The 12,487-nt window shown below is 47.1% G+C and overlaps 1 protein-coding gene across 1 annotated transcript; it reads right to left on the bottom strand.

Moving 5' to 3' along the window:
• Positions 1 to 4,897: 4,897 nt before the first annotated feature.
• On the bottom strand, positions 4,898 to 5,992 carry Ccl21 (C-C motif chemokine ligand 21). Its single transcript, XM_055618641.1, has 4 exons — positions 5,870 to 5,992; positions 5,661 to 5,781; positions 5,389 to 5,571; positions 4,898 to 5,307 (listed from the first exon to the last, which is right to left on the bottom strand). The coding sequence occupies exons 1-4, from the start codon at positions 5,934 to 5,936 to the stop codon at positions 5,280 to 5,282; spliced, it is 399 nt and encodes a 132-aa protein (XP_055474616.1). The 5' UTR covers positions 5,937 to 5,992; the 3' UTR covers positions 4,898 to 5,279.
• Positions 5,993 to 12,487: the final 6,495 nt, after the last annotated feature.

Genomic DNA, 12,487 nt, shown 5'->3' with positions numbered 1-12,487 from the left:
TCGGGGACTGCAAAGATGGCTGTCAGCAAGAGCGCTGACAGCATGTGTGCCTGGGTTCAGATCTCGGCCCCCACCTCAGCACCTGAGTGTGGCCGTGTCTGGGCCTGTGACCCCTCCGCTAGGGCAGACAGACACAGGCTGGCAGCTGGGGCAGGGTACTGACGCCCTCCTCTGGCTTCGCTGTGCATGTGCACATGCCCCACTCACAAAATACATTCATGCACACACACATGCATAAACGCACAGACTGTACAAGAGTGAAGCGCCGCTAGCGCGGTGCCATGGATGAAGTGTTGTTGGGATACCGCCGGCCCGGAGCGGCGCTCAGAGGTCAAGAGCACTGGCTGCTCCTCCAGAGGTCCTGAGTTCAATTCCCAGCACCACATGGTGGTTCACAACCATAAGATCTGGTGTCTTCTTCTGGCCTGCAGGTGTACATGCAGACAGAACATTGTATACATAATAAATAAATAAAATATTAAAAAAAGATACCGGCTTCTTTCCATGGGATCTGCTTTCAGGTATTTGATAACATTGTGAAGGCCCCAGAGTTGGCTCTAAAGAGGTTAAGGGACTGACAAGGAAGGAGTGAACCAAAGGCTACAAGAAGCATAGGATTCTATAGCACTCTGACAGAGAGCTGGTGTGTGCATGTGTGTGGAGTGGAAGTTTTGCTTTCTTTAAAAACAGGTTTTTGTTTTAAATGTGGGATGTGGCATTGTTTTTACTTTGTCCCCAGATGATAATTGCCTTGTGCAACTCAAAGAGGGGCATGGCCTTTGCCAGCTGGAGAGGGTGTAAATACGAGCCCGGAGAGAAATGGATGTTTTGAGGAATGCTTCTCCGAGAAGGAAGAAGGCTGCTCTGCTGCTTAGCTGAGCCGTGCCACAACCCTAACTGCAGGAGCTGAGTCTAAAGACATCCACATCCCTGTTCCTTCCAACCTTCTTTCTCTCCTACTTACTGTTGGGCGGGTTGGTCAAGGAAGGGAGAGGTATAAGAAAACCCAGATAAAAAATAGTTTAAAACTATGAGGCTCAAACCCATGACCCTGAGATTAAGAGTCTCCTGTGTGTGTGTGTGTGTGTGTGTGTGTGTGTGTGATGGAATAATTTAAATATATGGCATTAGTAACTTCCTGAATGACCCTGACCATAACTTGTTAGAAGGTAGTGATAACGCAGTTAGGAAGGCAGTGCTTCAGCAGTTAAGAGTGCTTGCTGCTCAGTCTTGAGGACTGGAGTTCGGATCCCAGTCCCGTGTAACAAGTTGAGTATCTATGCGTGTCTGCAACCCCAGCCTGCAGGGAGAGGAGGCAGGAAATGCCTGGAACTGGCTTCCAGCCTGGCCAAGGAAACACCGGCCCCAAAATTCAGGGAGAAAGCTTACCTCAAAGAAATAGGTGGAGATTGATTTTAAAAAATGATACTTGATGTCCTGTTTTTGCCTAAGTGTGTGTGCCGAGGCTCATGCACCTGCACATGCACACACGCACACACACATGTTCACACACACACAAATAAATAAATAATGGGAAAAAGCAGTAGATGTTTTCTTAAGCTGAGCATGGTGTGGGGACTCATACCTAAAACCCTAACACACAGAAGACTAATGGTGGGCTCCAGCTTGGGCCTCATGGTGAGCTTAAGTCTGGGCTCCACAGAAAAACCCTGTCTGAAAATAACAGAACAAATGGTCCAGCAGAACCGATCATTAGGTAAAGCTTCTACTGTCAAGACTGATGACCTGGGGGCTTCCTTTGTAACGAGCAGGTAGCACTAACTTTAAAAGGGTTATTTTTCAATGTGTGCATCTCTCTGTGTGTGTGTGTGAGTCTGTGTGTGTGTGTGTGAGTCTGTGTGTGTGTGTGTGAGTCTGTGTGAGTCTATGTGAGTCTGTGTGTCTGTGTGTGTGTGTGTGTGTGAGACTGTGGGTCTGTGTGTGCGTCTGTGTGTTTGTGTGTGTCTTTGTGTGTCTGTGTGAGTCTGTGTGTGTCTGTGTGTGTGTCTATGTGTGTCTGTGTGTATCTGTGTAAGTCTGTGTGTGTCTGTGTGAGTCTGTGTATGTCTGTGTATGTCTGTGTGAGTCTGTGTGTGTCTGTGTGTGTGTCTGGGTGTGTGTCTATGTGTGTCTGTGTGAGTCTGTGTATGTCTGTGTGAGTCTGTCTGTGTGTGTCTATGTGCGTCTGTGTGAGTCTGTGTATGTCTGTGTGAGTCTGTGTGTGTCTGTGAGTCTGTGTGTGTCTATGTGTGTCTGTGTGAGTCTGTCTATGGGTGTCTGTGTGAGTCTCTGTGTGAGTCTGTGTGTCTGTGTGTGTCTGTCTGTGTCTGTGTGTATCTGTGTGAGCCTGTGTGTCTGTGTTTTTGTGTGTTTCTGTGTCTGTTTGCCTCTGTATGTCTGTGTGAGTCTGTGTGTGTCTACGTGTGTCTGTGTGTATCTGTGTGTCTGTGTGTGTCTATATATGTCTCTGTTTCTGTGTGTTTGTGTGAGTCTGTGTGTGTCTGTGTGAGTTATGCCCACATTTTCAGGTGGCTCATGGAGTGCAGTGAGGGCTAGAACAAGCTTACAGCTGCCTGCAGCTTCAGCTCAAGAGAGCTAATGCCATCTTTTTACTTCCTTGGGCACTATTCATATGTTCAAAAAAGCAGACACATGCTTGAAAAGAAATTTAAATCTTAAATCAAAGAAAAATAGAAAGCTAGGACTAGGGAAACCAGATTATTGTAACACAGCACTTGCCTAACATGCATGAGGTCCTAAGTTCAATTCCCAATATAGGTTAAAAAGAAATAAAGAGGGAAAAGAGACAAGAAAAAGCAAAGATTTCACAGTGCTCTACATGACCCACCATAGCTATGTGACAGGTGTTTTCCTCACACCCTGCTCTCAACATACATGCAACCTTGAACTTACAGGCAGGCTGTTGGCGTGTGGCCCTCCTGCCTCAGCCTCCCAAGCAGCTGGGATTGCAGCCCTGTACCAACAGACTTGGCTAGGTTTTGCTTCCACCTGATTTTCCTCTCACTTTACAGCTGACATGAGTTTGGGCAGGGCTGACAACAGAGGTGTCTAGATATGAAAGGCCCTTCACCTTTTGTAAAAATCTGACTCTAAAGTAAGCCTGGGAAGGGGTTAAACTCTGGAGGGTCAAGAGAGGGTGGGGCTTCTCCAGCTGATGGGGGAGATTGTCCTGCAGGTCCAGCTGTGCACACTGGGCAGCTAGGGAAGTGACAGGCCGACGGATACAGGAGTGTTGGGAGGCTCTAGTGTCAGAATGCCCATGTCTCAAAAAAGAGGCATAATAACCACAGGGGTCAGAGTGTTACCTGGCCCCATCCAAAGGTGGTGTGGTTGTGGGAGTGGTGGGTGCAGGCAAGACACCTCACATGGGACTCTATGGATGCTGAGTGTTCTATGAACTCTACACAGCTTTTGACAGAGGGGATTCCCTATGAGCGAGCATCTGACGTCAAGTTTTTTGCTAGCCTTCAGGTATAGGGGCTTGAAGTAGAGATCACATTTAAACAGGCATTTTATATTGCAGTACGCTGCATACTCTGAGTTTGCAGGCTAAGATCACCCCTGATTGCACAAAGCCTGGTAGGCTCCCTTGTCTTCACCAACCCAGAAGGACTGAGAGGCAGATGCAGACCCTTGGACAATTTTGTAAGTGGTAAATGTGTGGGGAGGGTGTGCTGCTGTCACTAACTCCGAGTCCCTGCCTTCCTTGCCCTTCCTCCAGGATCTGCTTCCTGCTTTCTCACATTATCATGGCTCATCACTGGGTTTTCCACCCCTGCCTGGGGACAGGAGGGTCTCTGCTCTCAGAAGAGGTAGAGAGAAGCCTGGTTGGAGTACGTGAAGGGAAGATGGAGTTATGCTTGAATCCTGAGCTTCCAAAGACCTGTCCCAGGAGACTTGGTCCTTGGCTTCCAGAAGCTAAAGGAGGGGTTGAGGAGTGTTCAGTGGGGGTACTTGCTGGGGAACTGAAAGGACCTGCGTTTAGACCCCCAAGCACCCACACAGAAGCCAGGCATGGCTACATGTTCCTGTCATGCTGGGACTACGGGGTGGGACAGGGTGGTCCTGGAAGCTTGCTGGCTACCCAGCCTAGCCAAGCGCGAGCCCAGGTTCAAATGAGAGAACGTCCCAAAAAAGAAGGCTGAGAGCTACAGAGGAAGACACCTGCTGTCCTCCTCTGGTCCCTTCATGTTCCCCCACAAATGTGAATACAACTCACAACACACACAAACACACACATACACACGTGCACATGTGCAAATTAACAACAATAGAAGAAATTAAAGGAGCCCGAGGACTCTAGGTTCTAGCCACAGGAGAAGAGTGGAAAAGAGAGGGGGAAAAGGAGGAGGCTTTCCTAACTGGAGGCAAGCTAAGGGAGGCAAGGGGTCCAGACTGGGTTGGGAAGAAATCACTCTGAAACAAAAGAAGAGGGTGGGGCTGCAGTCAGAAGGGGCCCTCCGGGTTCTCAAGAGGATCAGGCCACTTTTCACTCCTGGAGTAAGGGTCCAGGATTAGGGGAGGGAGGCCTCAGAGGCCTGGAGAGCCATGGAGTGTGTGTGTGTGCATGTGTGCGTGTGTGGCATGTTTATGTGATTGTGTGTGCATGTGTGCATGGGTGTGAGTATATGTATGTTCCCACTCATGCTCTGGTTCTATTATCTTTCTATTGACAGTTCCCTCAGAGACCTTGGCTCACACTGGTCTTTAGCCTCCCTCTACCTGATCAAGGGCCTTGGTACCTTGGAGATAAAGTACTGGAGTGGGTAGGAATGAGGGGCTCACGGTTCTGAGCGTGGCCCCTAGAAAGCATGGCCTCACCGAAATAGCACCGACTCCCTGTGGACAGAAGCGCCCAGGAACAGAGGCATATGGGTTGAGGCTGCAGCAGCTTTTTATTCAGTTAAGTATAAATCATATCTGCAAGGAAAAGGGTAGGGTGCCGTGGACAGCAAGGGCAGGTCTTGGGACCTGAGTGACCTCTTAGGGAGGACAGTCCTGCTGCCCTCTTCTTCATTTTCTGCGAGATTCTCTTTCTTCCCTCTCTGGGTCTGTCCTGGGAAAGGCAGCTCAACCACATAGGAAAGGGACGGCCATGCAGATGGATGGTTGAAGCAGGACAAGGGTGTGATAGGGCCAGCGTGGTGTGGGTGCTCTGGGGCCCCTGAGCATTTCTGTTTTGTAACTTCCTCTTTGCCCGTGAGTTGGAGCTCGAAGCTGTGATGAAGTTCAAGGAGGGTCTCCAGGCTGGTCACTGGCTATGGCCCTCTTGGAGTCTGCTCAGACCTGGGAGGGTAGAAGAGGGGCATGAGAAGCAGGTCTTGGAAGCTCCTCTTTGCTTCCCGACAGCCCTTTTCGCATGCTCACCCCTTGCAGCCTTTGGAGCCCTTTCCCTTCTTTCCAGACTTGGAGGTCCCTCTGTTCTTCCTGCAGCCCGGGCGCTGCTTCCCCGGGGCTGGAGGCCGATCCAGGCGTTTCATCAGCTTCTGCACCCAGTCTTCCGCAGGGTTTGCACACAGGTCGGCCTGAGAGTGCTTCCGGGGTGAGAACCTGCGGGTTGGAGGTTAGCAAGCCTTCTTCTTAGTCTGGCCCACTGTACCGCCCCAGCCCAACCACCACACCAGCCTTCGGGCACTCACAGGATGGCCGGGATGGGGCAGCCTAAGCTGGGTTCTTGCTTCCTGTATCCTCGGACAATACTGTAGGGAATCTTCCTCTGGCTGTACTTAAGGCAGCAGTCCTGGCCCCCTCCATCACTGCCTGCAAGGTAGGAGCACAGACCCTGAGGCGGCTTGCAAGGTGTCTCTTTGGCCCCTTTCCCCAGCTAAAGCCTCTCCCTCCTTGGTACCTTCTGTCCAGGGGACGCAGAGAGCCAGGAGAAGACTGAGGAAGCTCAGAGCCAGCGTCTGAGCCATGGTTGTGGTTGGGTTGAGGATGAGACCAGCGCTGTAGGTGAAACGGACAGCTCCGAGTTGGGGTCTGTGTGTGGGCTGCTACTGGCTCGCTGCCTATTTATGTATTCGGAGACTTCCCTTGCCCCCCCTCCTTTTCCTGCCAGCTGGATCAGATGGCGCTAATGTAAGCTTCTCTAGCCCACAGTGAGCTCCCGCCTGTCTCCTCATCTCTTCCTGGTCCTTCCAGCCACTGTCCCCGGAGCATGATCGCCTCCTCACTACCCTCCAGGCTGCACACATTTCCTCCCCTTCCAGCAACTGTCTGTCCAGTTAATAACTAAGAGTTCTTTACATATCTCTGGTCACAGCCTTCATTTAGATTCCTGATGTGCAAATGTTTCTTGTCATTCTGGGTCTCCTGTTGGTAGTCACAAAATATGTTTCGTGAAGCACAGTTTCCCGCTCCTCCCTATCAGCTGTGATGTTATCACAGTACCACATTTGAAAAATCATTTCCAGATCCAGGACCATGAAAGTTTCCTCTGCTTTTTTTTTTTTTTTTTTTTTTTTTTTAATCTTTATGTTTCTGTGAATGGAAGCGTGGGTGAGGAAGTAGGGAGCTCAGGTCCTCTGCAAGAACAGTACTGAGCCCTCTTATGTTTTGTTTTGTTGTTGCTTTTTTTTTTTTAAAAAAACTTCTTTTAATTTTTGAGATTATAATGTAATTACACAATTTCTCCATTCCTCCCTAGGGATTCTGATAGAGACTGCACTGAATCTCTGGGCTGCTTAGGTTCATATTGTTATCTTAGGAATTTTCAATTGGCAAATAAGGGATTTAAAGGATTTTTAAATTTTTTAAAAAATAATTTTTAAAATTTTAAAATATTTTAAAAAATAATTAAGTCAATTAATTAACAATATTTTGTATTTTCTGAAGTATAAGTCTTATACCTATTTAAGGTTATTTATAAGTATTCTGTTTGCTGTTATAAATGTAATTGTCTTCTTGATTACCTTTTATGATTTTGTTGTTGTTACTTTTTTGAGATAGGGCTTCTCTATGTAGTTGTTCTGAGACTCACTATGTAGACCAGGCTGACCTTCAGTTCGCAGAGCTCCACCAGCCTCTGCCTCCTTCGTGCTGGGATTATTAATTGCTAATGGAGAGATGTCCAGCTGATATTTTTTGTGTTTTGGTTTGTATCTTCAAGCTTTGTTTAATATATTAAATGTGTGTGTGTGATTTCCTTAAGATTTTCTGCATATAAAGTCATGTCATATATTAATAATGATAAGTTTTCTTCTTTTAATGGATCTCTCTCTCACTGTAACTTACTCTGTTGGGTTGAAGTGAGCATGGCATTTTGTCTTGCTCCTGTTCTGAAGAGAGTTCACTCTTTCCTCATTGAGGATGATGTTCACTGTGGGTTTTTTCTAGATCCTTTGTTATGTTGGGGAAGTTTCTTTTCATTTTCAGTTAAATGAGTGTTATTTTCTCATCATGAAAGGGTATTGGATTTACCTTTTTTTTAAAAAAAGAAGAGTTTTTTAATAAACTAATTTATTTTTTATGTATATGAGTGCTCTATCTGCATACCAGAAAAGGGCATCAGATCCCAGTATAGATGGTTGTGAGCCACCGTGTGGTTGCTGCGAATTGAACTCAGGACCTCTCAGAAGATAATGTTCTTAACCATCTCTCTAACCCGGATTTGTCTTTTTTTTTTTTTTTTTTTTTTTAATCATGTGGTAAGATCATATAGATTTTCCCTTCATGTTAATGTAACTTTTTTATTTTGAACCGTTGTTGAATCCTGAGAACAAATTCTACTTGGTCATAGTATATAATACTTTCCTATGCTGCTGATTTTTTTTCATATTTTGTGGAGGACTTTTGTGTGTTCACTTGTAAGGGATGTGAGTTAGTCTATAGTTTTCCAGTTGTGTCTTTATTCAGCCTTAATGTCAGGTATTGCCAACTTTGGAGAATGTGTTAGAGAATGCCATTTCTTCAGATTTTGAAAGCTTTGAAAATGATTGATGCTGAAACTGTTCTAAATGTTTGGTAGAATTCACATTTGTGCCATTGGACCTGATATTTTCTTAGTTTGGTATTTTGAAATTGTTATTCCTTATTCAATCGCCTTACTTGGTGTGGATCCATTTGTGTATTTCTTCTCTAGTTGGTTTTGGTAGTTTTTGTGAGTTTGGAATTTTTCCATTTCACTTAGGTTGTCTAATTTGTTGGAAAAGAGTTGAACATAGCACCATCTTTTTTGTTTTTGTTTGTTTATTTGTTTTTATGTTGAGACAGGGTTCCCTGGAACTCAATCTGTAGACCAGCCTGGACTCAAACTCACAGAGATCAGCCTGCCTCTGCCTCCCAAGTGCTGGGATTAAAGGTGTGTGCCACCACGCCCAGTTTATTGGACTCTCTCACAACCCTTTTTTATTTATGTCTAATTGTAGTGATGTCCCTACTTTCATTTCTGACTTTAATGACTTGATCTTTTAAATTTTTAAAAATTACTTTATTTCATGTGCATGGGTGTTTTGCCTATATGAATCTGTGCATGTGTGTAGGCCATGCTCTTGGCCGGAAGAGGATGTCAGATCCCCTGGAACTGGAGTGACAGAGGGTTGTGAGCCACCATGTGGGTTTTGATAATTGAGCCCAGGTCCTCTGGAAGAACAGCCAGTGCTCAGAACCACTCAACTGTCTCTCCAGCCCTTGCACACAATTTTAAAATTATTTTTTTGAGGGTTTTATCACTTGATATAACCCTGGTTGTTCTGGCACAAATATGTAGATTGGGCTGGCCTTGAATTCACAGAGATCCACCGGCCTCTGCCTCCTGAGTGATAAGGCTGGTATTTAAATTTTTTTCTTTATCATCTTTCTAGTCTTTATTTAATTTATCTCTGCTTTAATCATATCACTTCCTTCTTTGTACAGATTTGGATTTAGTTTGCTCCTCTTCTGGACAGTCACTGGAAGGAGCTACCCACATTATGGTGTGTCTGCCCACCGCAGCTAACACAGTCAGGAAAACTGCTGGAGCCAGAGAAACTGCTTTATGAGTAAAAACATTTGTCTTGAAGCCTGATGTCCTGAGTTCAATTCAAGAGCCTGTGAGAGGAAGGCATTTGCTTCTGTATGCATCTGTAGTAAGATGGGAGACAGAAACAGAAAACTTCACCTCAACGAGGTGGAAGGCAAAAGCTTTCACCCTGAAGTTGTTGTCTGACCTTCACACATGTACTGTGGCACATGCAAGCTCACGTGTAAGTGCAGGCGCGCGCGCGCACACACACACACACACATTAGTTAATAAAAAAGGAAAAAAAAAACCCTTCATAGATATTCTCAGATGCTAACCCTAATCACAGGTGTGACTGGAGGCAGAGGCTTGGAGAGCGCAGCGTGGGTGTTTTTTTGCTTTCCTAGAGTCCAGCTACAAGCAGGTCAGAGGGACAAAAAGTCTTATATTTGGCTTGCTTGGTTGAGTCTTGATGGTGAGTTCATATAGCCTGTTTGGGACTTCATCTTTTCTGTTGTGGCCACTGCATTTCTTTACTGCTGTCAGAACCCAGATTCTTCTGGCTTCCAACCTGAAGGCCGGTGGCTCTCCTGGACAACTCTAGGCCATCACTGCCAGCCTGGGATACTGAGATAAGCAGCCCTGTGAACAGCAGTTGCCAGGCTCTTGGCCTCTCTAGTGTGGAGACAGCCATTGCTGAGCATCCCAGATAGTACCCGATACGTCAGACTAATGAATATCCTTCTTTAATGTGCAGTCATCATATCTGTTTGGCCTCCCCAGAGAACCCTACTACAGTAACCTGTTGCAGAGTTTTCTAAATAAGAAGATGCATGCGCCTAGAGCAAGGTATGTGCACGACAACCATCTTGTCTTAGACTCTTTTCCAAACTGGCCGCACTTCCGAATCACCTGGAGAGCTTGTTAGAAATAATCAGTTGTTATCCCAGGTCAGCTTGGACTCTCAGACAGAGCCAGATAACCTGCATTCTTGCCAGGTCATCCAGGTAATTCCAAACATTTAATAGGTGAGGCTGAAAGAGCCTGGGCCAGTTCTCTTCCCATCCCACACTCCAGATGGGCAAAGAGCTTGTGGGAGGGAACAAAGGTGGTCTGAGAAAAGCCATGTCCTCTCCCCTCTCCTGAGAGAGGTTACTTTCCTGCCTAGAACAGAAAAAAGGGGGGAGGGGAGATGAAGAGTAAAAAGAACACTGTGTGGCTTCCAGTCCTAAACTCTCAGGTGCTTCTCTCGCCTAAGATCCTGTTGGCCCTTGTCTTTATTTATGCTCTTATTTGTGGCATATGGTTCCCCCGCAGGTCCCATCATTGCCCAGGTTCCTAGAACCTGAAACCTCTTCCTAGAATAGACCAAGAACCTCTCCTGTCAAACTTGAGCCTGCAGAGGTAGAACAGCCTAAAAGAGATGCTCCATCCTCGACTTTCAGGGGTGTGTGTGTCTTCCTGCTTGTTCCTCGGCCTGGAGTCTAAATGAAGGGCCTTAGATGGGGTAGATGAAGATTTGATGGGGTTGAAAACTTTGCTGGGCCAAAGCCAGGGGAGGACACTTCTGCCTTGAAAATAAAGGGGCTGGCAAGTTCCTGCCCCTACCTGTCCACATTGTAGACATTGTAGTGGCCCCAGGAAGGGGTAAGGCCAGCAGAGAGGTTAGATGAAGAGGCTACCTTTCCCTAGGACTCCAGGAACCCATACCCAGTCAGTCTTCTACCCTTAGCTGCTGGCCTAGCCTCATCCCTCCCCACAGTCCCATTAAAGCCTAACAAGCCCAGAGATCTAGCGTTTACATCCTAGAACCTCGTTGGGTCCTGGGGCCTTCTGCTTGTGAACAGCCAGTGGGGAAAGGACATAAAGACCAATGGCTGTCAAGCAATCTGAGATTCCAGTGTCCACTTATGTGTTCCAGTCCTGAACGTGAAGGTTCTGACTCCTCAGAAACCTGGTTACTGTTTGACAGCCCCACCGAGGCCAGGAACAGAGGATTCCTGCCCTGTACGGGGCGTAAAGAGTAGGGCAGGTACTGGGGCTGATGGCTGCTCTAACAACCAGAGCAGAACTGACATCTCAGACAGAGCCCCTGGGAAGTAGGAGACGCTGTGTGTGCTGCTGCCTCCCTTGGCTTCAGTTTCAGCAGGTCTGGGACAGGTACCTGGGGCCATTCTGGGGTAGAATTCTTAGGTGTTGCAAGAGTCTGGAAATCCCCATATTGGACTAGCCACATTCTCCTCAGCTCTGGGCCTGCCTGCTCCTGTCTGCTTGGGGGCCCCAGGCAGCAGCTGCTCCCCTTAAGCTTGGCAGACAAGAGCCAAGGGAAGGGCATGGCGGGAATTTCAGCTCAAGGGTTGGGCTAATCCTGGAAAAGGCTTTGGGGTGGGCCAGGACTCATGGGCCTGCATATTCAACCAGGGTCAAAGGCCTGGGCACTTTGGCACTCCTGGGTTCCCAGCAGAGCATTGAGCCATCCAGGAATAAGGTACCATGTGGAAAAAAAAAAAAAAAAAAAAGAAAAGAAAAGATGGTGGTTGTGTCAGCAGGAGCCGCTGAGTCCCTGAAGGTGTGAAAGTTGTGTGCCCAGCAGAGAGGTGCATGTTGTCCAGTGTGCAACTGTCAGGGGGTGGGGTTACAATTAGATGGACACTTAGAACAGCGTTGACATTGCGGGTACATATCAGAGTGAGGTAACGGTCAGCACAGGGAAGGATCCTGGTGATCTGAAAGTGGGGTTTGGAACTGGGTTGTGATTCTTGCTGACAAAGACTGGCTTACATTCGATTGGCCCTTTGAAGATGGAGTGGAGTAGGTCACTGAATTTAGGTTTGAGGTTAAGCTTGGCCAAGGAGTTACCTATGTGATTGGCTGGTTCTTGACTTCCATGACGCTCTAGGGAGAGATGGGCAGCTCTGCTCTGCTTGTCAGCTGATCTCTGGGCTCTCTGTGTGTGAGTTTATACATCTATCTGGAGTCATCCAACTAGGGCAGGTGGCCATCCAGGTCCCAGGGATAAAGAACATTACAGCCTTCTATGTCAGGCTCGTTTGGCCATTCAAACATCTCATCAACACTCACTGAACCACCTTTCCTTGGAACACTGGTCTCTTTCTGGGGATGAGGCTGGAGTTTGGTTTGGGGGTAGGACCATAATGCTGGGATTGTAGCTAACATTAAAGTTTGAAATAGAGATATAAAGGGATTATGTCTTGTGTCAGGAGCCCCTTCCTGGGCTCCTGGGACTTTGATGGTTCCCAAAGGGTATCCTGGATTAGTCTGCCTGCTTTGTTCTTCCCTTGTCCTTGCTGAGTCAGAGTTTGGGGGTGATTAGTCTGCAGGCAGGGGGCCCTGAGTAAACTGAGGCTTTTCCTGGTGAGAAGTATGTGAGTAGCTGGGCTTCTAGAGTAGATTGTGAACTTATGTCCTGACTTTGGCAAGTCTTTAAAGAGGATCTTCCCATGAGAACAGTCTCTAGCGTTCACCTATCTTTGTCATCATTAGTGATTTGCCATCCTCAAGAGTTGG

Source organism: Psammomys obesus, unplaced genomic scaffold (genome assembly GCF_907164565.1).
Source record: "Psammomys obesus unplaced genomic scaffold, mPsaObe1.curated_primary_1811, whole genome shotgun sequence".
Classification (NCBI taxonomy): Eukaryota; Metazoa; Chordata; class Mammalia; order Rodentia; family Muridae; genus Psammomys; species Psammomys obesus.
This window is presented reverse-complemented; position numbering and strand designations above follow the sequence as displayed.